Here is a 21,515-nt window from a genome sequence, read left to right as displayed (position 1 = left end):
AAAATATATCGGCAAATTGGAGCTAATATCATTAGGTTACCATAATAGAATTCTGTTCCACAACATACAGCTTCTCTAGATCATATATTGTTTACGATATTATAGATATTTCTTATTTATGTACCAGTAATGCAGCATAAAGAATTGAAAGGGTCAAACTCAGAAACCTCAAGATGGTTAACTGTAGTGTTATTTGGAACATTTGTTCGTGTTGTATTCATGGTATCAGGCTTTCATGAGTCATTTTATCGAAATGTTCAAGTTGTTAGTCCTGTGACTTCTTGGTTCAGAGGTATAAAATTATGTTTCTTTATAAGTTACTTTCTTGCTCTTTCATTAGTGATCTCCGTGACATTACCACCACTGTCATTATAAACGTCACCATGTTACCAGAACCATCAGTTTTCCGTGTTAACTGTCAAGTTTCTTCATTTTTATTTCCAACGCTGTTCCTCTGTTCTCTTTCAGTGCATTTAACAATCCCTAATGCTACAAATACCTTGCTTTTTTCTTAGTTAATCTGGTTTCTCAATATTATAAAATTGTGTTTATATGAGCTATGCCTTTCATTTAGTGACAGAATGTGTTGCTTTGGCATCAAAACAAATGTCACCTTACTCTGGCGACATTTGCCACCATGTAAGTCAAAAATGATGTGTTTAAAGGCTTATTTACAGTTAAATGCATGAGCTGTTGCATTAAGACTCTAAAAAAGCTAGTATGGATGATATAAAGACTAGGCTTGCATTTAGGATATGAAGAATAGCCTAGTATAGATGGTATAAGGACTAGGCTAATATGGACGATGTGAAGACTAGGCTAGTATAGATGGTATATAAGGACTAGGTTAGTATGGACGGTGTGAAGACTAATCTAGTATGGAGGGTATGAAGGTGGGCTAGTATGCACGATGTGAAGACTTGGGTAGTATAGGTGGTATAAAAACTAGGCTAGTTTGGATGGTATGAAGATTAGAGTAGTATGAAGGGTATGAACACTAGGCTAGTATGGAGGGTATAAAGACTAGGCTAGTATGGAGGGTATAAAGACTAGGCTAGTATGGAGGGTATGAAGACTAGGCTAATATGGAGGGTATGAAGACTAGGCATACAGAACATATACATCCGTAAAGAAATAGTTGCAAGATACTTTAATGTTATTGTATGAAAATGCATATTTTATATTTTTTAGCCTCCTTTGGTTGTTCAGTTCTTTCAAGCATTACCAGCAGGGTATTCGTTTTGGTTTTTCTTGGTAAGAACAAAATTATAATTTCGTTGTGTAAAATAGGCTTGTCAATGGGACCACGTTTTGTCAACAAAGTGTCAACAAAGCAAATTATTTATGGAAGAGAATTATACAACTAATAAATTTATTATACGTTATATGTTTATATGATTTTAACAAAAGCACAAAGTTCTTTCATGGAATTGACAACAATTGTTAAGTTTATTTTTTTTTATCTTTGTAGTTTTGCGATATTTTGACTGCAATGGTACTCTACACTGCTGCTGCATCATATACATCCAAACAGGTAAATAATCTCCTGTAGCATGTTATAAAACTCATGTTATAAACATTCATTTAAAATGATCAATCAGTTCTCCAAAGTATTTTGACTATAAGGATTTAGACTAAATATAACACGTTATATAGTAATACAATAACTGTGTGTCTGTCTGTATCAAACAAGGTGGATGTTTTTATTTTCTTTGGTAGTAGCTAAAAAATCGTTGACTTGAACTGTTAAATTGATTACGACAGAGTGTCAATGCATTAGACTAACATCGATACATTAAAGAAGTTAGTTGAAGTCAAATTTGGGTCAAATTCCTTAACCATGACCCACTCGTTTTAGTTGTTGCCATCATTAAAAGCAGAAATGTGTCCTTGGCTCAGTGAAAAGGTCAACAAATTTATAAAAAAAAATACTTAAGGTTGCAGTAACCCTTTTAAAAATCGGAAAATTTTTTTTTACATAATTAGTTACGAAAGGTTATTTTGAGACTATATATCCATATTTTTTCTGTTATAACACACTTGTCATGATTTTATGGCTAAAATACTATTATCTTTAACTAAAAATATTCAGCCTCAACAATTCCTAAAATATCATGAATATTTAACTAGTTCTGTCGAATATAGTTTATATCTACGCGCTTGCGAAATTGTACAGAAAGAAATGATGTAATTATTAAAGAGAAACGTTAATAACAACAAAGATGCCGCATTATGTAGAAATTTAAGACGATCTTCATTGCTATTCTGCATGAGCTTTAACTTTTGATACCATTTTCGTTTTACTTTTAAATTTTCAGACATGCTTGGTGAATCATTCAGCCATGATACGGTGTGCGGAAATCTTTTTATTTGGAATATTTTTCTTTTAACAGCGTTCGATGCAGCAGGGGAGCTAACAAGGAATCTTCTGAAAAAAGAATAAATAACAAAAATCCACACATCGTTTTAACAAGGTTAACCCAAGGCTCATTTAAAAAACAGAAGCTGATGAAAAATAACAAGATTGTGAAAAGTTGGAGCTTGTAGAAGCTGATTTTTTTCTTGTTTATGATACATTTTTAAAAAGAAATTTTTGCTCAATCAGCAATTTTATTGCTAAGTTAAAAACATTTTATTATGTATTAAGGCCTATATTTCTAGAAAAATAGTAAAAAAAATGGTATAAATAAAACACTGAGTAACTAATTCGGCTATTTACACAGCTAAAAAAGGGTTACTGCCACCTTAATGACATAATAAAAATATACCTTCAACTGTTTGAGTCCCTCATCAAGTGGATTTTTCCACAAAATAGTACCTATAACTTTGCAATGTTTCTAAGTTTATGATTGTTACTAGTGCTATAGTATTATTTGCAAAGTCTTTTTTAAATATGGAAAAAAAATTTTTAAAGCACAGCATATTGAAAGTTAGAGTGCATGTAATAGTTTCACATCAGCATTGAAGCATCTTATAAGCCATTCGATTTAGAATGAAATAGCCTAAGCCGTACCACTGTCATATGTATTTCATTTATGTTTTAATTTTCAGCTAAGTGATCAAGAAAAAAACAAAACCAAATATGCATCAGATACAGCTGTGTTATTGTTAGATGAATGCAAATTAAGAAACGTTCCATTAACTGTGATGGCTTTGTAAGTTAATTAAGCATATAATCTCCTAATAGTCAGTGACTAAATAAATCAAGGCTAAATAAAACCTTTTTTAGAGTTTAAATCGGAAGTGTCGTCGTTGTCTTTGTAATTTTAATTGAATCATACATATTGACATTGCCATTAACACCATGGATTTTTCTGTATTGCTACAAAAAAAACATGTGTTTATCTTTTAGTTACTTGGTGAATCCGTATACATTAGTATCATGTGTTGCTCAGTCAACTGTTATTTTAAGTAATTTGGTCACTGCAATGGTTTTGTTGTGTATGATCAATGGTATGTATGATCTTCTATCTTCACTATATGTAAATCTTTTCAAGTTATTTTAAATAACAGGACGAAAGTAGCATCACAAAGTAAGCAGCTTTTTATCTGTTTGTACATCATCGCAGGTAATCCAATCATTCAAAACAACCTGACTGGTCTGTCTGTCTGTCTGTCTGTCTGTCTGTCTGTCTGTCTGTCTGTCTGTCTGTCTGTCTGTCTGTCTGTCTGTCTGTCTGTCTGTCTGTCTGTCTGTCTGTCTGTCTGTAAAACATGGTACACTTTACTATATTAAGAAAATTCATTTTACAGGATGGTTTTCACTGTCATGTGTATTTATTGCAATGTCTTCATATTTATCTTTGTATCCAATCATGTTGTTGGTTCCTGTCACAATCTATGCATGTCAGGTTAGTTAAGTGTAATTCCTCCTCTTTGATCTACATACAAAAGTTGTGTGTATTCGTTTGTATTTTTTACTATGCTGGGGAGGGGAAGCTATTAAGATAATAAAACACGTTTTTTCTTTATAAGTAGCTAGACCAGCTGTTATCAAATAAATGCTTGTTCATAGTGCAATGTTTTCAATAAAAGCCTCTCTTCATTAAAGAATGAAAAAATGTAATTTTATGAATAGGGGCATCTGTTTAGTTTTCAAAGCTTCAAATCATGTTTATTAATTCCGCTCCATTGGCAAAAATTTACTTGCGCATGCATTGAACTGGAATTAGCTAACTTAGTAGTAAAATAAAACCATTTAAAATTCTTCTTATAAGTGAAGCTTGCTGCAATCTTGGCCAACATATGTGTAAACAAATCAGTAAAGTTTGCTCCAACCAGTAATCATGTGAGCTGTTTCGATATTAGATTTACCATTGCTTTCAGCCGTATTTGTAGAAAACAGTAGACAGTAGCTAGCCCGATGCAAAGTGGTTCCTGCACATCTAATCCTTATCGAGTTGTAGGCCAGTACACTTTGTCATACAGGTGAACTTTAAAATTAACCCTAAAAGTTAAAACAACTAAAAGAGTAGATTTGAATTTGTATCCCTGCGACTTTAGGGGTTTTTAAAATGTTTTTAGAAAAGCTGATGGAATTATCTCTACTTTCTTTTGAAAATGATTTAAAAAACACTTGTTATGCCAGGGAAAAGTCAAGAAAATTTTCTCTTGCATTTTGTTTAAACTACCTGTGTCTTTTGTTGAGTTAAGATGCATCAAAATTTAATTTCTGATACATCCAATAACACACCAGTTAAAAACCATGACATTTGGTTAGTAAGAATTTTCTTTTTTAGAAGTCATCTTCCATCACTGTACCTGTCATAAAATGCTTGACATCACTGCTCCTAATGTTATGTGGACTGTTTTATACTTCATACAAGATGGATGGTAGCTGGAAGTTTGTGTATTCTGTGTTTGGCTTTATGTGAGTTCATTAAAATTTGTAAGACTTCGCGTGGGTCGTAATCTTGTGTGTGTCTTTCAAATCGACTTAAGTTTAATCTGGTAATTATATGATTATTGTATATATAAGACACCAGCAGATGCATGCAGATTAGTGACCTGTAAAGAAGAAGGAAAATTTCGATGCTCTGCTCGTTAAATAAGCCATCTTTGTTTTTTTATTTTTGACAGTTTTAATTGAGCAAGGCCAGACCTAATTTTTACTAAATGACTGCTAGTTTTAATGTTTTTTATACTTTTAGATTAGAAGCTCCTGACCTTACTCCAAACATGGGTTTGTTTTGGTACTTTTTTTTGGAAATGTTCGATCATTTTAGTTTGTTCTTTTTATGGGTTTATCAAATCAACGCATTCATTTACACTGTACCCTTAGCTGTCATATTCAGGTGAGTTTTGAGGATGTTCTAAAATTTTGACAAAAAAAACAGTACTTAAACTATTAGGAAGTAAACAAACAAATAAAACAAACAAATCTAAACTAAGCATATGTAAAGAAATCGTTGTGAAGTTTTTATGTTTTTTGTCTAAATTAACCAGTAGTGAGATTTAAGTTGTAATTACTGTTATTCAAAATTCAAATGCAATATTTTCTTTCAGAAAAGCATATTTTGAGCTTGATTATGTGTTTTTCATAAGCATTTTTCAATAAATCTTTTTTAAGCATAGCCTAAGCATATTTTGAGCCTGAAAATCTACTTTTCATAAGCATACTTAAGCCTCATTTTGGAATTTCATTTGCTTACAAAAAAACATGTATATCAATTTACATTTTTTTATCCTACTAAATGGGCTATACTTTTCTTACTACACGAATTAATGTTATGTGAGCAGTCTTCTGTCTAAAAACTGACAGATAGTATCTAACTTTTCTCATTTCAAACATCATTTAAACTTTGTACGATTTTATACGATATGGTCAACCTTAGTCTTGAATGTTGTCTTTAATGCTTTTATCTATTTAAATTGGTGTATTCAATATTCATACTGTTTTCCACTTCTACATCTACCGCAGGAAACAACCCATGCTTATATGCTACGCGCTAATCTCACTGATGACACTCTTTAAATCATACAGCACGTTTGGTGATCTAAGTCTACCCATAGCTTTGCTACCATTATGGAGTTACACATACAGATGTAAGTGTTTTTTGTCTCCTTCGCTTTCTTATATAGTGTTAATAAGACTTGATCACGTGACATTAGGCTGACCTGGTATTTATGATTGTTAGAATTCGTGATGGGTAAAAAAAAAATTAAGTGCAACTATTCTTTAAAATTGCTACAGTAAGCACATGTCAAAATACGTTGACTGTCTAGACTTTTAAAATACTCGAAATATTATAATTTTTCCTTCATTTTAAAGGCCCACTTAAAAAACAGTATTTTTACTGAAGTGTATGTATCCCGTTATTGGAAAAAGTCTTGTGGGTTATTAAAGGGGCACTCCAGTGAAAAAAATATTTGAAAAAAAATGTTATTTTAAGAAGAAAATACATAAATATGGCAGAACAAACCTTTTATAATCGTTAAAAATCTTTATTTATACCTTAATCGGGTCTGTAAACATCTTCAATTTTAAATAAATTTGCAAAGTCGCGTAAAGTTGAGAGGACTAGGTCTGAATAAATAAGCATACGTCACATCGTGCAGAAAGTCCGTGAGCTCAGCAGCACACCTTCTAAACTTTACTTACTGTTTACATTGTTCGTTGATAAGACGTCTTGTAGTAATGACGAAGATTTTAACTTAGAAAACGTAGAATAGGATAATTCTCTTCATGAAAAAGACTTTACAAAGCTACAGGCACACGACTTCGAACCTCTTGTGTCTCACAAGGGAGAAATTAATAATGATGCAAAGTGACAAGGTGTCTTTTACTGACTCAAAGTAAGGTTCTTAGCAAAATACATTTAAAAAAAGTAGAAAGTATACTTAATCGCTTTTTTAACATTCTTTTCGTCAAAAAACTTTACTACTTTACAAGCCAATTTATTTTTATTTCACAATTCTGGAATATCTTTTCTCCCCACGCGCTTTTTTGCGCACAAATGCAAACAAATTTTATGTAACGTTGAAATTTTCGCCATGATGGAGGACCATTCAAATGCGTGATCGAAAGATCGAATAATGTTCGGGTCGTGATAAGTTGGTAAAACGGGGGTTACTTACATCTTACTTCTTTACACTTCTCTAATCGATTGGTACATCGAAACGCAGAGCAACTCACCATTTTTTAAAGATTTAAACGTAAATCACAGACAAGAAGCGATTTAAATGTAAGCTATAGGTCTTAACATGAACGTTCTCTGCGCTTGCCTAAACTTTCTGCACGATGTGATGTCATTAATTATAATCGGGTCTAGTCCTAAATGAAATCGCGCCTATCTGTTTTTTTATGAGAAAAAAATTGAATATGCGAAGGATTGTACAACAATTCTAAATAAGAAAAACAAGTAAAGTAAGTTTTTTTTTGATTTCTTATGCTTTTCTGAGTACGTATATAACAAAAAAGAAAAAATTGATTTTTACGGGAGTTCCCCTTTAAGACTACCCATCAAATAAAAATACTCAAACTGCCCCACCCAAATTAGGGCGTGAAAATTACAAAAATTTAAGTGAACTGTTTCTATGTTTTAGACATGCGTAATGTGCTTTTAATAATGGCGATGTTATTATTTACATCTGTACTTGGTCCTGGCATGTGGCATTTATGGGTATACGCCGGTAGTGGAAATTCAAACTTCTTTTACGCTGTCACTCTGGCTTACTGCACAGCTCAGGTTTGTAAATACTTGACTCGTAGTATTTTCGATTCTATATACAGAACTAAATAAAAAGAAAAAAAATATCAAAAGCGTCCAGCTAAACATTTTATACTATCGATTTCATACGATACGGTCACATTTTATTACGATCTATTTGTAAGTTAGGAGGGTTTTCACAACTTCCAAAAAAGTCGTCTTTTTATTTAGTTTAACGTTTTTACTCCATACCTTGGTCAAGCTAACTTCTGCGAAGCTAAAAAAATGAATGGGTGTAGGTGTTGCGCAAAATAACGCCAAAAGCACCGGACGTATAATAATGGCGGTCGTTATAAACTTGAAAAAAAATGTTTATACAACCTTGTTTAGCTTAAAAGTCCTTGAAATTTAAGCTTATTATATATACGCTTGTCGGAAAATGCTTAACATAGAACAACGTTTGCATTGAGTAAATTTTACTTTGAGTAAATTTTTAATCATTTAAAATGACTCCCAATGTTTTGATTTCTTTTTGAACTACCTCAACACTTCATTTAATAATGTAACATACCCTGGGAAAGATATTAGCTTTAATTTGGCCAATAACAGTAATTTCGTGTACCAAAAAAATCTTGAAAAAGTGAAATAAATCTGAAAAAAAATCTAGGAGAGAAATAAACATTAATTCCGGAAATGAATAAGGCACAAAATTGATTTATAACTTTTATATGAAGTTTTAAAATATATTTTTCTAGTAATTGAAATGCAAATCATACACACACTCCGTTAAAAATGTATCGTACTGATACAGTTTACCAAATGTGATTAAAGCAGGCTAGAGGGCTAATTCGCATTAATTAAATTCTATTTTATAAGTTTTTATAGCTATTCTAAATTCGTGATCGTTAATTTTGTGTCTCACTAATTTTTTCAGTAAGGGCGGCTTAAGTGGGGGAATGACTGATATTTAGGTTAGGGTGAAAAAATACTTCGGTTGCGTACAAAAACCTATTAATGAACGGATCATATTTAGATATTCTTATTATCTGACGTTCTGTATGCCCATCTACGTTACGAGTATCATCTTTGTAATGGAATGTCTCCTAAAACATCGGATGGAAAAGAAGGTACTGTTGTCATGAAGTGAGGTAAGCGAGTCTAAACTCTTTTTAAATAATTTTTTTTCTGATTAAGAAAATAAACATGGTTTGTTGTCGTAGAAAAATAAAGCACAATACTTCTAAAGAAAATTTATGTGAAGGAGAGTTCTTTTTCATGGTCACTCCATTGCGTGTCGTATTTTAATAAGGTCAAAGTACAAAGTTTGGTGGTTGTAATCTGGTCTTGTGGTCGTAGTTTTTTGTCATATTTATATTTTTTTATTTTATCATGTCATCTCTTCACGTCATTTATTCAACACTGCTTACTTTTTTTCTCTTTCTTTTCAATCGTAAAACAACGACGGATAAGCGTTTGGATATTTTGTAACAGTCTTAATCCAATCCTCCACCGCTGTCATTCTTGTGTAGACACCATACCTTTTGTACTGACCACACCCACCACTGTGACCCCAACTTGTGATACCAACTAGATGCCTATACATAAAAATTTTGTGTGTTAAGTAACAGACAAAAGAAGGCATATTCCTGCAAAATAAACCGTGACTTCACTTACCATCTTCCATTTCTTTCAAACATAAGTGGACCTCCGCTATCACCTTGACACGTGTCGGGTATACCGATGTCTTCGCCAGCACAGAGCATATTGTCTGTAATTAGACTACCATATGTCTTATAGCAGTGATAACGACTTCGCATGCTTACCTCGCCATCTTGTAAAACTTTCGGATATATTCCACTATTACCACTCCACAGCTTTCCCCAACCTAAAAAATCAAATATTTACTCCTTTTTACTTTTTTACGACGCCTCATGGTACTAATTGCCACTACGTGCGACTCAAATTACGACATAATTGACATAGTGGGTACGGAATATGCCTTTAGATCTAAACCATTAAAGAGACCTAACTCTAATTTTTTAATTCGCGTTACTGTTGAAGCAAATTCTACTTTCATTTATCCGAAATTCTAATTCAAAATAGTACGTGGTAAAGCAACAACATTCGAAATTATGTGGTAAAAAAACTGCTTGAGGATGTAATCGTACCTGCAATTACGCATTTATCTCCTGCTGCCGGCTCATATTCATTTCCCATTAAACATATGGAATTGACTTGATCATTCAAAAGTGCTGGTTTACGTAGTTTGATCAATGCTACATCATTATTGTAAACTTTCTGGACTCGATAATCCGGATGCACGTAAATTTGTTCTACGTCGTAGTCAGTCTTTTCCAAAAGTCCGTTCGATATTTTATGAGCACCCAATCTGATCTTAATATCTGTCTTTTGTGGTATGTTGGCGACGCAATGAGCAGCAGTGATTACCCAATCAACTCCTAGAAGTGTTCCACCGCACCAAGTGTTGTAGTTCATTCCAATATCATCTCGTGTCAGTATCATAGCCATCCACGGCCATGCGCCAGCTTTTGTAGGATTTCCACCGACTATCCGTTGACTCCCTTTCGCTATCTTTGTCTGGTTCAGTGAGGCGTTTGTTTTGCGTCTACCACAAGTCAATTGATTTTCTAGAAGATAATTGATGTGGCTTTAAGGATGAAATTCTTTGAAATTATAATTTTTAGGAACAGGAACATGCAAGAAAAAGGGGAACGTTTTCCCGGTTCCTATATGCATCAATTTATCTAAATTTCTTATTGAATAAGAAAGAATATTCTAATGTTTTCTGATCCTTTTATTTTTAGATATTGTTATTCTTCTAGCTGACAAAGAAGATATTTTTACCTGGTCCATAACGTGGAGGTGTCACTGTGGGAGTGACGCTTTTTGGAACAGCTTCGGGTGGCCAGAACGAACAAACTGACTGTCGAGATATTTTGATGTCATCCAACGCGATGTCACCGAAGAAGCTGTACGATGTTGTACCTTGGAAAACGATCTAGGGAAATGTTTATTAGTTAGCGAACTTAAAGCAGATAATATAGTTGTATCGAAGAACGTGTTTGCCATTTAGAGAAGAAATGTATATAATGAAGATTATTTCAACCTTTTTATTTTTGATTGAAACGCTTCTAACCCAGCTGTTTTGTGACAACTTCGTTTTCAAAACTTTGAGTATGTATAGATGGCGAATTAGTTGCGAGATAAAAGAGGGAAGGCTTACCTGAAATGGTTTTGATCCTGGTTGAAATGGAAAGCGTCCCTCAAACCATTCGTCTTTATTTTGTTTTGTGGTTATTTGAAACTTTAGTTTCTCCTTACCACTTTCACGTGTGAACACGGCTAAGTCACCCATCGTGTGACCACGCATATGATAAAAGAATGTGACGCATACTGTCAAGTCGTGGAGGTTGTTACTAAGGTAAGGAGTCTGGAATCTAGCGATTTCTTTATTCAAACGAAATGAACTTTCCATATAAACATATTTGCCTATAAATTAAAACGCATCACATGTAGGTTATGTAAAAGCGATGCAATAAATGACCTGGATATCCACTTTGGAGGGACTGTCAAGAATTTTTTTGAAACGTTAAAATGTCAGTAAAAAGTGTTGAATATCTATAATTTATTTGATATGTCAGGCAAATGTCAGAAATTTTAGGCTGGAATGACCAATCAAAATAATTTGAATGTGAAGGAAGCATGTAGAGTTAAATTTATTTGACTCTTTGTTTGTCCTTACCTTAACGTCGTGTGTGTAGGGGGAGGGGGGAGGGGGTGAAAGTAACGTACTGGAATAAGCGCAGTATTTCGGGACAAGGAGGAGGAGCGCCCATTTAAAAGAATCATTCTTAGCTACGTTTGTTTAACATATTAGAAAGTCACTGAAGTAAATTAACATTTTAAAGCGAATTAAACCAAAAAAAAAAAATGTCCACTTTAAAAGTATTCACATCATTTAGCAAATATAAAGCTCATAACTACAGTGTACGATATTTTAAAAAGTTACAAATTTCTAAATTCCACTTTGCATAATGTGAAACAACTTCGTTCATAAGCCCTTTTGTTTCTCTTATTTTTCATGTATTTTTCACTATTGTTATTGACAGACAATAGACCCTGGGAACAATGTAACAACAATATACAGTTGCGTGGGCTTTTATTTTTTAACTAAAAATAGCTGACGTCGATGAATTCTGTTTACAGAAGAAGTTTGGGTAAACGATTGTGTAAACAAGCTTACCTTGTTTCGTTTCCAATGTGTGATCTTTTGTTGGTCCTGTCATCAAGGATTGAGTAGTACCACTGTTGATTTTCCATTGAAAGTTCTTGTTGTTATCATGTGTGTATCCTGGGCACAGCCCATTTTCAAAGGTGCATATCGGAAGAAGGTTGGTCGAGTCTTGAAGGGCTACAATAATAGACAACAAAGTTATGAAAGAAAGTGGGTTAGCATGTCAGTGTGAAACAAACTGTAAACATATCAGCTTGCACGTATTTATCTCTTCAATGGTAATCAAATATTTACACATGGGACTAATTTTTGGACTGCGTCGGCTTCGTTTGCATTTGTAAGTTTTTATATCCTCCATCCAGCTGTTATTATCACCCCTTAAGATCAGGATGTTAATAATTGTAACCAGAATGATCATGTGGAATATAAATTATAAAGGGACTGCTTTATAAATAGATATGTTTCAAATGTGCGTGTGAACGAGGACCGAACAATGTTACAAATGTGCGTGTGAACGGGAACCGAACAATGTTTCAAATGTGCGTGTGAACGAGAACCGAGCAATGTTACAAATGTGCGTGTGAACGAGAACCGAACAATGTTTCAAATGTGCGTGTGAACGAGAACCGAACAATGTTTCAAATGTGCGTGTGAACGAGGACTAAACAATGTTTCAAATGTGCGTGTGAACGAGAACCGAACAATGTTTCAAATGTGCGTGTGAACGAGAACCGAACAATGTTTCAAATGTGCGTGTGAACGAGAACCGAACAATGTTTCAAATGTGCGTGTGAACGAGAACCGAACAATGTTTCAAATGTGCGTGTGAACGAGGACTAAACAATGTTTCAAATGTGCGTGTAAACGAGAACCGAACAATGTTTCAAATGTGCGTGTGAACGAGGACCAAACAATGTTTCGGATGTGCGTGTGAACGATAACCGAACAATGTTTCAAATGTGCGTGTGAACGAGGACTAAACAATGTTTCAAATGTGCGTGTAAACGAGAACCGAACAATGTTTCAAATGTGCGTGTGAACGAGGACCAAACAATGTTTCGGATGTGCGTGTGAACGATAACCGAACAATGTTTCAAATGTGCGTGTGAACGAGAACCGAACAATGTTTCAAATGTGCGTGTGAACGAGAACCGAACAATGTTTCAAATGTGCGTGTGAACGGGAACCGAGCAATGTTTCAAATGTGCGTGTGAACGAGGACCAAACAATGTTTCAAATGTGCGTGTGAACGAGGACCAAACAATGTTTCAAATGTGCGTGTGAACGAGAACCGAACAATGTTTCAAATGTGCGTGTGAACGATAACCGAACAATGTTTCAAATGTGCGTGTGAACGATAACCGTACAATGTTTCAAATGTGCGTGTGAACGAAGACCGAGCAATGTTTCAAATGTGCGTGTGAACGAAGACCGAACAATGTTTCAAATGTGCGTGTGAACGATAACCGAACAATGTTTCAAATGTGCGTGTGAACGATAACCGTACAATGTTTCAAATGTGCGTGTGAACGAAGACCGAGCAATGTTTCAAATGTGCGTGTGAACGAAGACCGAGCAATGTTTCAAATGTGCGTGTGAACGAAGACCGAACAATGTTTCAAATGTGCGTGTGAACGAGAACCGAACAATGTTCGGATATGCGTGTGAACGGGAACCGAGCAATGTTTCAAATGTGCGTGCTAGCGAGAACCGAGCAATGTTTTTAGGTGGTAGGGTGGACTGTTGTTACTGTTGGTCATGGTACTCAAATAGCCTTATTCCTAGCGTCTGTTGTCTGTTTTGTACACAAGTTTTGTGAAAACCAGTTCGTAGCTTGTTAATGTGTTCGCACTTCAGCAACAACTAGATTGTGTATTGTCGTGAAAAAAAAAATGTTTTCAAAACACTCAGGTAAAGAAAACACACAACCTGTCATGTTTGTTTTGTTTTGCTGCCTGATGCTGTAAAAACAACAACACGTTTGCATCAACAAAAATGTTTAATTGTGAAATATTTGAATAATAAAAATTCCTCTGCGTGCGTCATTAAAATGCTAAAAAAAAAATCTTCTTAAGTGCGTGACTACAGCAAGATTCAAGTACTTAAATTTACACGTGAGGGCTGGGCGCGACAAATTTTGCGTTTCCTTGACTAGGCTGAAATTGTTACATGGAATTTTTTCAGTCTGCTTTGCTATGATCTCGCTTTTATAAAGAGATCACGGTTAGCCAGCTCGTTTCTTATGTCGTTGCATATTGTGTTCTGCCCGATTGCTTTTTGGATGAAGCATTTAATTTGACGGAAGTAAAATCTTGACCAAATGAAATTTTTAAAATTAACTTGTGTGCATTAGTACAGAAACCTCGACCCTGAAACATTACTGACATTAAATATCGAGTAAACGGTTTAACTTTTCCAACAGGTTTAAAAAGCGACTGCGCCACAACAAAATTTAGCAATCTTGTCAGGTATTCCGTCATATTAGAAGTTATTACGCCCACGTGGTCAGGTTTTAAGGGATTAAAACTCAAAACAAGCTCACCTTTTGCTTCAATGAATGAAATTCCATCGAACAAAATAAATAAACAAATAAAACATTCCATTACACGATGCACAAGTTTTTTCAGTTTTTTATTCATAAATTATAATAAATTATTTCGAGCTGTACCAGCCAGCTTAGTGTTTCTTTTTGAAGTAACTACGCAAGGTGCCATGTTTTGCTTTTATAGACAACCACGACAATGGAATGTCAGCCATTAATGACACGTGTTTGTCAACAAAACATTCGGTGGTGTTTCTTGTTTTCTTCTTATAATAGCAGCTAGCTTTTTCGAAACTCATGACGACTACATTTGACAACCTTGGCATCGGAATAGATGTGTTTCTGAAAAAGAAATGCTTTAGAAAGCCAAGCACGAAGTTGCAATTTCGTATGCTAAGTCAATGTTCGTTCAAAGTTCAGTACCAAACAGTAAACTGTCCTATAAATAAACACGTTGACAGCAGATAAACGTTTTATCCCCTTCTGTTGTCACGCTTATCTTGATTCCTGTTTTTTCACGTGCTGTGTTACAAATTTAGTGTGCAAGAAATCAAACAAACAGCTTTTTAGCTTGAATTTCAACTTTCATCTCCAAACTTTTAATATAAATTCGCGCTTGTTGTTCAGCACACTTTCATTTCTTGATATAGAGTAAACAACTATAAATTATATAAGAACATATATATACTTAAAGACAGGGCGTAATGCGTTTATTAAACGCCCAAGGCGCAATGCTTTGATTAAACGCCCAAGGCGCAAAGTAATCCTTTTTTTACCTTTTTCGAACGTTTATTTAAATGGTAATAATCTTATTAAGATTAAATTTTAAGGAAAATTATGTAAACACTGCTACAGAACAGCTACAGTAAGAAACAAGGATGGTTGTGGGTTTAATGTCTTCCCAAGTGAGTTTAGGCTGTAAAAGAGAATATATTAAACAACATTGAGACTTATCTGAGTCAGCTAAATAAAAAGCTAAACAACGAAAGCATGCATGTATTAACTGACAGTTTCTGTACTGAAACTTTGTTTTTTTACGTCACCGTTGCGTAGTGAAATTCGAGTTAGCAAAGATTGCACAACCTTTAAAATTTCGTGTCCTGTTTTCTCTTTAAAACGGAAAATATCAAACGCGGTATTTTGGTTAAGTTTTAAAGTGGGAGATAAGAAAAGTTGAGAAACATTCAAGATTCCGGCAAAAAATTTTTTATGATGAGCTCCGTGAAGATGATTTTGTGCTCTACATTTCGATTGCGACAAAACTGATATGACCACGGTTCTTAAGTAGCCATTTTTTAAAACAAGAATCAAAAACCTATATTTGTTCTAATTATGTCATTTAAGTCTGCAAACAGTCAATGTGCGCTTAAAAGTAAACATTCAAGATTCTTACGTGCAAAATCTTTTCATTTGATTACAATTCACGCATGCGCAATAAACAGCGATTGTGTAGACAAAATTTGCACATAATGAAACTACGTACTTGTTTACATTCCGGTAACTGTAGATAAAGATTGCTGCATGACCACCCTTGTTCCCAAAGATTTTCGCCTTAAAGCATTGGAGAACATGCATAGAAAGACTCTATAGCATTCCCATCCCAAAAACTCTTTTGAGATAAACATTGAGGCATGGGCGAGGATGTTTTATTCGACTTTAAAAATCTTTAGCAACCAGACTGACTGTAATATCAATATCAGTATTTTGAAAACCACTAGGTCTGAAAGACAAAATTTTCAGAAAATTCGTCTTAAATGGTTAATAAAAGACATTAAAAAATTCCTAAAGTAAAGGTCATTACATCACGTCCACATGTCGCTCGAATTAGGCTAAATTAATTGACAATCAAAAAAACTTTCGGAAACACTTTTCGAACGTAACAATACAAGCAAATTCTTCATAGTGCTATTTTCCACCGCCAACAGTTGTTTTTATATATCGCAAAATCACAAAGCTGGTGGGTTGATAACTCCCCCATATTTGTTTATGCTGCCATTATGAAACAGACAACACATCACATTGTGCGAAAAATATGTTTTCTTTTAAACTGTCCTTCAAAATGCCGATAGATGTGGCAAATTTTATATTGTTTAAATAGGCATACCCTTTAACATGCTGTCAGGAGGATACATTATGAATGTTAATGAAATTCTTCTCAAAGTGCATACTTTTCGTATAACCGACATTTTTGATGAGTTCTGTTTATATGAAATTTTATTTGACGTAAATGTGGAGTGTCTTCCCATGAAAAGAATGGCAGGTGGAATGTGAGACATTCTCATCTTGTCCCAATTTAAAATGTTTTAAAAAACAAAATGTAATATTAAAGTATCGCTTAAATACTGACTATCAGTTTTAGCGATGTTTCTATCCCAGATCTCTTGCTGATCGATACACCGGGCTATCCCTTTTTTATCTCCAGTCTCCTTACATTTTCTTCAACTTCCCCAATCTCGCTATTGCACAAGATCACCTTTTGTGTTCAGTTTTGATAGGACGCTTTTTGCAGTGTTCACAATGTTCCCTAAAAGTGGCATCATCTATTTTCCACACTTTCACCATTCTTGAACTTGTTCTGTACATCCTTACTTGTTCAAAATCCTTCGCGCCTTTTGTTTATTCAAATTTCTAGTCTTTTTAGGTATATCGTCTACGGTAAACTCTTGATGTACTAAGCGATCTTTTTATAACCTTCTGTCAGGAGTCTACCATTCTTTTTAAGTAACTCTACATAGTCAGCACCATTCACATACCATAGTTTATCTCGCAACTCAAACATAACATAGTGCTCTGGATTTGTTTGACCTCTTTCGTTCCTCCCGAGGGCCACGCTGTGTGAGCTTACGCACATGTTTCTTCTTTTCTTGATTTGTTGTATCTATATTCCGAGGCCTACTGAAAAAACCCCTTGTTGTCTTATCACCATCTGAAATTTGTGAAATCTGTAATATCAGGTTCATACCAGGATTTTCTCCTATTTATTCGTGTCTAATTTTATCTCAATAAACACGAGTTATAACGTAAGCAATGTATTTGACAAGACGTTTGATTCTTGTAGAGATCAAAACAATGATGACAGTGAAGGCAGCTTATAAAGTTGAATCACGTACCGAATACGATCAATCAGAACAAGGACCTATACATAGACATACCGAGCATGGATCAACATCATGTTATTTTTCCAAGAAGTCTAAATCTTCTTTTGGATCTGGAATTGACTGGAACGAATACCAAGCGTGTTATATTGAACAATATCAGTATGATTCTTGTACAGAACCTCCGTATAACCTTCAACGGCAACGGGGTGCAAAGTAGTAACGACTATAATGTACTCACTGTATACAGAGATATGTGGCTGCCCAAGTCTGAGCTTGAAAATAACCTGATCGTCGTATCAATCCAAACGACGGTACGATCAGTTGAAATCTAGTGATCATGTGGGGACAGACGATGAGTAGGCGATTGCAGCAGCCTACGGCAACACCTTTTGTGTCCCTATTTTTATTTTATCAAGTGACCTGATTTTCTGCCAGTCATGACTACAAGACAGATTGCGATTTGTTTTCCACTTTGCACATCAGACTCTGATACAAGATCACCAACATTGCACTTGAACTTAATAAGGTAAACCATGAAGGTCTTGCAAGTATTACTGTATCACTACACAGTCGTTTTAGCACTGCCCTTAGAAAGAGTATTGTTGAACAAGGTGATTGCAATGAAAAACGAGGATACGAACTAAGATACTTATAGATATACATAGATAACGAAGTGTTTTATATTCCTAAGATTGAGAAAATTGCTATAACCGTTAAGGATAAGCCATGGTATTCTCCAAAAAATCATTTCAAGCAGATTGTCACCCTTTTGAAAGCCACCGTCGGGAATTTTCGCAACGAAACTTATGTACTTTTTTTAGACGTAATATCCGTGCATGATGACAGCATTTATGACGATAAGTGATAAGCGTAAACAACCCATACTTGAGTTAGTCATATCCGGCCGGCATGTAAGCATAGTTCATGGCTGGTAACTCGGTCCTATACTACTCCCCCTTAAAACCATTCGAAGACCGGAATATCCACTCTTCCTGCGGTATCTTCATAAGAGACAGATTATAAGACGATCGATAAAGGAACAAATATGATACTGAGAAAAGATAAAAAAAGTCGATACATACATGCCTGTACGTGAGACTTGAACATGACTGAAAGAATATACCCAGCCAGGGCAAACCCCAACCTAGAGGGGGGATAAACAATGCATCGGCGTGAGTGGCAAACCGACCTCTCAATCAAATTCAAAACTGCCACGGTATCATCGTCACATAGGACGATGCTTAAGAAATTTAAGAATGCTATCTTGGGTATTCCAAAATGCAGGCGAGTCACATGAATGTAAATCGCTTACGGTCATTGTGTATAGAAATCTCTAAAACTATAAATAACAGCAGCCCTCTTTTTATGAAAGATATATTTTGTTTAAATGATAACGGTAGGACAGTCAGAGAACAAAATACAAATAATTTGGTAGTCTCAAGGAAAAGGACCGCGACTTTTGGAACTAATAGCTTATCAGCCCTGGGACCAAAGATTTGGAATAACCTACCATCACATTTGAAACGATGTGACAACCTTAAAGTTTTTAAAAGCATGATAAAAATGTGGGACGGATCTAAATGTAACTGTGACGAATGTAAGGTCCCTTTATAGAACTTTGTTGTTATTATTGTTTATATATATAAAAAAATGATTTTATTTAATTGTAAACATAAAAAATTTAGTCGATTTAGATTAGTTTTCTTAATTACTTTTTTTTTTTTGGAAACTATTGTAAATATGTGAATAATCGACTTTAAATAAATTGAAAAGAAAAGAAAAGAAAAAGAAAAAGAAAAGCAGGCAGTATAATCTGACTACGGCCTACACAATCAAAACACTTAACCGATTTGTTCGTAAAAGTGGATGGCGCTTTAGAAATTGCTTGCTGGTCCATGGAAGCAAAAGCTGTAGGGCTTACTAAATGGCTAGGATGAAAGGGTGTGGATAATCTGCAGGATGAGGTTCAACAGGCTTGTCAGTCAAACAATGGATGTAATCAAACCATTAAGGAAAGAGATAGACAGGCTTAGGGACTATAATTCGATTTCGACAATATAGAGAGAGAGCGTGAGGCACTCACCTACGACCTCGATGCCAGAGAAAAGGAGGATGCGATACTTACCAACGATAAGAATCAGTTGCGGCAGAGACATGTTCGAAATTCTAATGATCCTAGGAAAGACAACACGATCGCAATCTACCGCAAGCATACCACACAAGACAAAGTGCAAGTAGATTTTGATCCCTGATTCCTTCATCGATTATAGGGTTGATGTAACGATCTTTTTTTACTACGATGTTGTTGAAATAATGCCCTAGATCCTCAACCTTAGCTAGAATTTGAGTTTATTTCACCAGCCACTCAGGGTAGTCCTGAATATCTAGCGACATGATCAATTTAGAACTCTCGGAATACTGCGAGATACCATGGGAGTAGACATGGGGAGATGTCATCTTGACCGCGGTACCCAATATGATATCTCAAATCCTTACCCTTATTGGTGGGTATAGCATCGCTTAAACAATAGGCTATCAAGTTTCACTAACTCAATATTCTTGATAGAAAGTAAAGCTCTTCTGCTTCACTTCTATCGAGAGCAATGGTGAGCAAGAGATTCCGATACCAGCCAACCCTTATAAAGAATGCTACATTTGCAAATCATTTAAGTTTTATTTTGTCTTTGTACTTACTTTAATTGGAGAAACTTCCGCGAGAAAAATTATTCGCGAAATTCTTTTGACAAGCTTTGGCGAATGAAGAAATTCGGAAAATGTCGCGAGATTAACTTTCGCAAATAAAAAATCCAGCAAATTTTCGCGAGATAAACGTTCGCAAACAAGGATTTTTCAGTTAGAAAAGTCTTCAAAATTCTTAGCATAATCGTCAATATTTCTAGCCATAATAAAAACTTTCAAAAACTCTTATATTTTACAAAGATGTTTCGTCATCAAAATCGCCAAATAGATCGAATGTATTGGCATAATGTTTAGGAATTGCTGCCGAAAACGCCGGACAGCTGACGTGTTCCCATGTTCGGAGGCATATTTCATTTGCCACTTGAGCTTTCAAGAACTCTAAAATTTATTTTGGACAGAAGGGCAAGAATTCTGGCAGTTTTGACATCGACACACTACAGAAAATCACCGTTGGTTTAAGACGGCTTGGAAATTCTATTTTGGCAATGCTCTTGTGACTGTAACAACATCGGTAATAAAATCATCCAGTGTTATCTAGTATCCGTTATACTAGATAACACTGGACAGACATCTTATTCCAACTCCACTGCGAATATTTTTAACAAATTGCAAAAAAGTGTTTAGGGTAACATGTTTGGTTCCCATTTAAACAGTGGAGCATTTCATCTTCATTTCCAAAGTTAACGCTGTAGCGTTCACGCTTACTTATTTTTATTCTCAAAATTTGTGGGTTTAACTGTTTAACTCAGAGCGTGCCACAAGATTTTTTGGTTGATTCTGTTTGCTAAAGTCTTATCGTGTCAAAAAGAACACCTATCAAATTTATTAGACAATGTTTTACCTTTAAAAACTGTTTTAACCGCTGTGATTCCCTCGTTGCAAAAATCAGTCATAGCTTTGGGTCCACACTGTGAAACTCAAATCTTTTTATTACTTGCAAGGCTTTGATAATATTTGATGTGAAACTCAAATCTTTTTCTTACTTGCAAGTCTTTGATAATATTTGATGTAGCTTCTGATGCAACAATCTGATAATCTATGTCAGTAAAGAAATAATGGGTATCTGACTGTTTGATATGTTGCGTCTAAAACGTCATGTCGTTGCCACATGAATAAGACTGAATTCACTTTATTTGATCTTATCCAAAAACTTCATTTTAACGACCTCTTTTTCTAATACTTCCTTATCAATAATATCTTTGTCAACACCTTGGACATAGATATAGTCCGCAATTAAACACTTTTGATCGAGGTTTTTATGTTAGCAACAT

At 34.7% G+C, this 21,515-nt stretch overlaps 2 protein-coding genes across 3 annotated transcripts; one reads left to right on the top strand and one right to left on the bottom strand.

Annotated features, from left to right (window-relative positions):
- The first annotated feature begins 92 nt into the window (after positions 1-92).
- Positions 93-10,769, top strand: LOC130614757 (phosphatidylinositol glycan anchor biosynthesis class U protein-like). Of its 2 annotated transcripts, none has more exons than XM_057436207.1 (13): positions 93-292; positions 575-639; positions 1,192-1,254; positions 1,472-1,534; positions 3,052-3,155; positions 3,353-3,453; positions 3,754-3,851; positions 4,740-4,870; positions 5,151-5,294; positions 5,921-6,045; positions 7,546-7,688; positions 8,683-8,797; positions 10,493-10,769. In XM_057436207.1, exons 1-12 carry the CDS (start codon positions 130-132, stop codon positions 8,794-8,796), a joined length of 1,314 nt encoding a protein of 437 aa, XP_057292190.1. In that variant the 5' UTR covers positions 93-129; the 3' UTR covers position 8,797; positions 10,493-10,769. The 2 variants fall into 2 exon arrangements, with proteins under 2 accessions (XP_057292190.1, XP_057292189.1); XM_057436206.1 differs by having other exon boundaries at positions 94-292; positions 10,475-10,769.
- On the bottom strand, positions 8,814-14,760 carry LOC130614755 (transmembrane protease serine 5-like). The gene is made up of 7 exons (XM_057436204.1): positions 14,447-14,760; positions 11,914-12,081; positions 10,894-11,159; positions 10,515-10,668; positions 9,818-10,297; positions 9,324-9,534; positions 8,814-9,244 (listed from the first exon to the last, which is right to left on the bottom strand). Exons 1-7 carry the CDS (start codon positions 14,541-14,543, stop codon positions 9,094-9,096), a joined length of 1,527 nt encoding a protein of 508 aa, XP_057292187.1. The 5' UTR covers positions 14,544-14,760; the 3' UTR covers positions 8,814-9,093.
- Positions 14,761-21,515: the final 6,755 nt, after the last annotated feature.

The sequence above is a fragment of the Hydractinia symbiolongicarpus genome, chromosome 11 (assembly GCF_029227915.1).
Source record: "Hydractinia symbiolongicarpus strain clone_291-10 chromosome 11, HSymV2.1, whole genome shotgun sequence".
Taxonomy (NCBI): Eukaryota; Metazoa; Cnidaria; class Hydrozoa; order Anthoathecata; family Hydractiniidae; genus Hydractinia; species Hydractinia symbiolongicarpus.
The sequence above is the reverse complement of the archived record's forward strand: the minus strand, read 5'-3'. Positions and strand labels throughout refer to the sequence as shown.